The sequence below is a fragment of the Nicotiana attenuata genome, unplaced genomic scaffold (assembly GCF_001879085.1).
Source record: "Nicotiana attenuata strain UT unplaced genomic scaffold, NIATTr2, whole genome shotgun sequence".
In the NCBI taxonomy this organism is placed as follows: domain Eukaryota; kingdom Viridiplantae; phylum Streptophyta; class Magnoliopsida; order Solanales; family Solanaceae; genus Nicotiana; species Nicotiana attenuata.
In genome coordinates, this window is record NW_017670417.1 from 703,963 (window position 1) to 709,648 (window position 5,686).

A 5,686-nucleotide genomic window follows, 5' to 3' on the forward strand; every position below is an offset into this window, starting at 1 on the left:
AGGTGCAGCTCAGAGCTAATTCCATGATAGATAATAGACACTGCATCTTTGCGTCAGTTTGTTCATCCACTAGCGGAACCAAATTAGCATCCACGAATTCCACTTGGAAAAGAATCACTAACCCACTGTCATATGCTCGAGTCCCCAGTAAATCTTTCATCACTTGGTCGCATTCTTGTAAACGTCTCCATCATCAGGATGCCAAAACTATAGACATCGCAGCTCGTGGATACCCAGTGTGTAATATGATTATGGCATAACACAGACATGCTTCTTGGTGCATAAAGTAGTTTATACTTATGATTTTTAATTGTTGATTTCATTAAAATATATTGATTTAACTAATATTGCATAATGGTGACATCATAGAATTTTATTCAGTGTTTTTCTGAAAGAAAGGAGAAAATGATGGAGTATAATTAGACTAATGTAAACTCTAGCAGTTGAAAAAGGCAGGAAGAAAATCTGAAGCTCCATTCTAGCTGTCATATGGTGGGTCATTTGGAAAGAAAGAAATTTGAGATGTTCTGAAAGCAAAAGAGAGAACATATACAAGCTGAAGTACAATACTGTATTCATCTTAAATAGCTCAAATGACATAGGCAATCAAGCATCAATCCTGAGCCGATGGTCTAATCCCACATAGTGGCGACTATTGACAAACTGGAGCTTGATCCTTTTGAGGGTTGAAAGAGCATCATCCATATTGATTCTTGCATCAGGTATCACTACAGTGCAGCTCAAAGCTAATTCCATGATAGATAACATGCACTGCATCTTTGTGTTGGTTTTTTCATCCCCTGGCTGCACTAAGTTAGCATCCACCACCTTATGAATTCCACTTGGAAAAGAATCACTAACCCAACGTCGTATGCTCATGTCCCCAGTAAATCTTTCATCACTTGGTCGCATTCTTGTAAACGTCTCCATCATCAGGATGCCAAAACTATAAACATCGCAGCTCGTGGATACTATTCCATCTTGGCCATACTCTGCAATTATAGTAAAAGATAATCAGAAAACCTTCCTAGCTATCTTGGAATATTCTAAAGTTGTGGTTACCAATCTATATCCAAGAGAAAGAATTAATGTTTTGGGTACTCTAAGGATATGAGGAAGCTTTAAAGGTTATAATACCTGGAGCAATGTATCCAATGGTTGCAATTGTCCTAGTTTGAACAAAAGCCTCCCCTGCACCTAACAATTTTGCAATGCCAAAATCACTGACATGACCAACCATTTCTTGATCTAGCAAGACATTGCTTGGCTTCAAGTCACAATGCACCACTGGTGTTGAATAGCCACTGTGGAGATAGTCCATTGCTGATGCAACATCTACCATTATATCTAATCTCTGCAACATGTCTAAGAATAAGTTATGACTGTATAACCATTTTTCAAGTGTCCCATTCGGCATGTATTCCAATACTAAGGCTTTGAAGTCGGGGTTGGAGCAGCTAGTGATGACTTTAGTAAGATTTCGATGGCGGAGGTTTCTTAGCATCTCACATTCTGTGTTAAAACTTTTGAATGCACCCTCTAATTGCACATTGAAAACCTTTGCTGCCAAAGGAGTACCATCCTTAAGTATCCCTTTATAGACCATGCTGAAACTCCCACTACCAAGCAAGTTGCTTTCACTGAATCCTTCTGTTGCTTGTTCAAGTTCATAATAGGAAATTCTTTCATGCCCTTTTACCAGAGACACATCTGCTGGACCTGCATTCTTCTTTTTCTTTCGCAATCTTAAAAGTACATATGCAAGGGCTAATGCAAGAAACAGCAGGCCCACTCCCAAAAGGACATACAAAGCCAAGATTGCTTTTTTCCTCTTTGACCTCTTAGTAGATTTGACGACACATGGTGACACATGAAACTTAGAATCGCCACAAAGAGCATCATTGGACAAGAAAGATTCACCTGTGGTATTTGCAAAAGGACCTCCAGTGGGAATCTCTCCACTGAGTTTATTGAATGAGATGTTCAGATATTTGAGATTTATAAGAGCTTCTAGTGACTTTGGAATTTCACCACTAAGATTGTTGAAAGACAAATCCAAGACTTCCAAGGCCAACATCTTGCCAAATGAATCCGGAATAGGCTCGTTTAATATATTATGTGCTAGAGAAAGTTTAATCAATTTATCAAGACCCCCTAAAGTGTTAGAAATCTTACCAGAAAAATTATTTTTTGATAGATCAATGAGTGTTGCAGCCTTTAAATTTCCAATCTCTAGAGGAATTTGCCCACTTAATAGATTGGATGAAACATTGAACTCCATCAAATCTTTAAGGCTCCCCAAGCTTGTAGGTAATCTTGAATTCAGCCTGTTGTAAGCTAAATAAAGATTCCTCAAACTGGTAACGTTCCCTAAGCATGGTGGCACTGAACCAGAAAAATGATTTTCTGACAAGTCTAACGCACCAAGACTTTTTAAATTGCAGATAACATTTGGTATGGCTCCTTCTATCTTGTTTCCATATAGGTAAAGTTCTTGAAGTTTCAACATGTTTTGCACAGATTTTGGAATATGTCCAGCCAACTCATTGTTTTGCAGGCTCATCCTTGTCATTCCAGTAAGATTACCAATTTCTTCAGGAATGACGCCCTTCAGTTTACAACCCTGTCCTTCAAAAATTTGCATAGCAGAAAAATTTCCAACTGATGCAGGAAAAACACCATCTAACGGATTCTCAGCAAAACTGAGGACCCTTAATTTCCTACAGTTTGTCAAAGATGTCAGGAAGCTCATTGCTGAATCACTGGAAAAATCGTTCCACTGCAAGTTCAGCATCTCAAGGTATTCTAAGTTACCAAGTGACTCAGGAATTGGACCTGTGAAACTATTGATTCCGAGATCAAGCCCTCTAAGTCTTGAAGAATTTGAGATAGAAGCCGGGATAAAACCACTCATATGATTATATGCACAATTAAATTTTTCTATGCTGGACATTCCATGGCCTAAATCTGATGGTAGAGTACCTGAAAGCCTGTTTTGTTCAAGTGCTAGGTTCTGCAGTGCTGACATGTTGAAAATGCTTGCAGGGATAGAACCAGTAAACTCATTCTGGTATAACGACAGCGTTTGTAGTTTCTTAAGATTACCTAGCTCCACAGGTATCTCTCCTGTCAAATGGGGAAATATATGAATACTATTTGGTAGAAGAGAAAAAAATTAGCAAATTTCAGATTTCTTGTAAGGAAATATCATACTACCTCCCAAGTGTTGTACTCCAAGAAATAATTCTGTAAGAGCTGTCAAGTTGGCTAACTCTCTTGGTACAGTTCCAATGAACTTATTTTTAGACAATATCAAGATATCAAGCTTTCTGCATTTTTCTAAGGTTGGTGGAATAATGCCATCTAGGTGGTTGTTTGAGATGGCAAGCACTTCCAAGTCTGGAAGATGGTCGCATATAGTTGTTGGAAGCTTACCAGTAAGATTGTTGTTGGTAAGAATAATCTTTTGCATTGTCGTAATGTTAAATATTGATGGTGGTATAGAGCCAGTAAGCTGGTTCTCTTGCAGGTATAACGAAGTCAGGTAACGAAGAGCATCGAGTTCTTGAGGGATCTCTCCTGTCAAGTGGGGGAAATATATGAGTACATTCGGCTGCGAGAGAGAAAAAAGGAAGAAGATTTCTGATTTATCTTAAGGAAATATCATACTACCTTCCAAGTGCTGTCCTCCAAGAGCTAATCCTGTAAGAGCTGTTAAGTTGCCTAACTCTCTCGGTACAGTTCCAGTGAAGTCATTATTAGACAATGACAAGATTTGAAGCTTTGTGCATTTTTCTAGGTTTGGTGGAATAATGCCATCTAGGATGTTTTCTGAGAGGTAAAGCCCTTCCAAGTTTGGAAGATGATCACATATAGTTGTTGGAAACTTACCAGTAAGATTGTTTTTGGAAAGAGCAATGGTTTGCATTGTTGTAATGTTAAAGATTGATGGTGGTATAGGGCCTCTAAGCTTGTTATCTTGCAGATCTAGGATAGTCATATAACGAAGATCACCAAGTTCTCGAGGGATCTCTCCTTCGAGATAATTTCCAGACATACTCAACTCTTTCAGCTGTGTTAGATTGGAAAGAGAAGATGGGATTCCTCCAAAAAACTGGTTTCCGAATAGGTAAACAAAGCGAAGGTTTGGTAACAAACTTAAAAATGATGGAATAGCACCAGTGAAGTTATTTTTTGAGCAACGAAACATTTTCAACCTCTGCAAATGAGCCAATTCTTCTGGAAACTTCCCGTGGAAATTGTTGTTGCTGATGATGAGGGAAGTGAGAAATGAGAGGTTTCCAAGGTGTGGAGGAATAGTACCATGAAGTTGCATGCTAGAAATGTCTAAAGCTGCGACTCTATGGTGGCGAGAGCTGCAAGTGATTCCAATCCAGCTGCAAATTGGGCTAAAAGAAGACCAGTTAGTTGCTAAGATGTTGTTAGGATCAACAGAAATGTGAGATTTCAAGGCAAGAAGAGCAGCTTCATCAGTGCTGATATTGGGAAACTTAGCCAGTGAAGTATGGTGATGAAGCAGAACGAAAACTACAAGAGCAAAGAGAAGATTGCAGCTTCTGTCCATAACTATAACAAGCAGTTTTCTCCTTTTTCTAAAACAAGAATGAACAATGCAAAATCTTGGATGATCTATTTAATGATATCAAATTCACTGGATACTAACATACCGTTGTTAGTCTTTGGAGTGACAATATGAGAGTGGAAGTCAGTCAACCACTGATGGGATATTTTTGACTGGTTGTGAGTTGTGGTCACAGGTGATCTGTTTCCATTTTGAATGCAAGTCAGTCAACTAATGGACTAAACACTTGAAAAATGATGTTCAAATTTTATTGAGTGGAAATGAATAAACTTGTAGACTAAACAAGTTTGAAAATGAAGTCCAAATGTTATTCAACTTAAATTATATTTCTTGAAAAGAGGTGCTGCATTATTGAGGACTGGAAAACTGGAAAATGGCATTTGGTGAGCCGACCCTACATGCATTTATGTGATGTGCCAAAATCCTCAACCAGGAAGTTCTATTCTATCTGGTCACTGGTGCAGTTGCATTTACAAGTTTGTTTAACCACAAAAAAAAGAATTTCGGTCAAAGCTTATTTTAGAAGTACTCGGACTACTGATAATCAAATAAAATGAATATCATAGCAATAAGAACAATAAAAATGGTAAAGCAATCAATTTTCAGCAAAGTAAATAAATATATTTCAATAGTGATCAGAACGTGTCTTTACAAGTGAAATTCCGTTCCCTTATATAGGAATCTATAAGTACAACATTTCTTCCCTTTTATGACTAAATTATTACGTACATTAATGACATTAATGAGACGTTATAATTGGCAATCGTAACTGTTCAGGAAGATTCTGCAACGGCTATGATCATTCATGCGCATTAATTGACGATCCATGAATCTTCCTCCTTTTCAGTCTTGATTCATTATGTCGGTGTCTCTTCACATAGCAATTCACATTCGAGCAATCATACCCCTTTTATCTCTGGGGTGATTTACTCGTACCTATTATGACTCGTGCCTCTTTTAATGCATCTCCCCAACTGTCACTTTCTTAGTGATCCACGTGTCTTATCACATCAGCCACATATATAAATCCGCGTGTAATATTTATTTCCCCCAATACAGATAGCCGCCCCCCCCCCCCCCCCC

General features: G+C 38.2%; 1 protein-coding gene across 1 annotated transcript; it reads right to left on the bottom strand.

Moving 5' to 3' along the window:
• Window positions 1-399: 399 nt before the first annotated feature.
• On the bottom strand, window positions 400-4,704 carry LOC109239149 (probable LRR receptor-like serine/threonine-protein kinase At3g47570). The gene is made up of 4 exons (XM_019405671.1): window positions 3,673-4,704; window positions 3,217-3,579; window positions 1,138-3,126; window positions 400-992 (listed from the first exon to the last, which is right to left on the bottom strand). The coding sequence occupies exons 1-4, from the start codon at window positions 4,583-4,585 to the stop codon at window positions 607-609; spliced, it is 3,651 nt and encodes a 1,216-aa protein (XP_019261216.1). The 5' UTR covers window positions 4,586-4,704; the 3' UTR covers window positions 400-606.
• Between the last annotated feature and the right edge of the window lie 982 nt (window positions 4,705-5,686).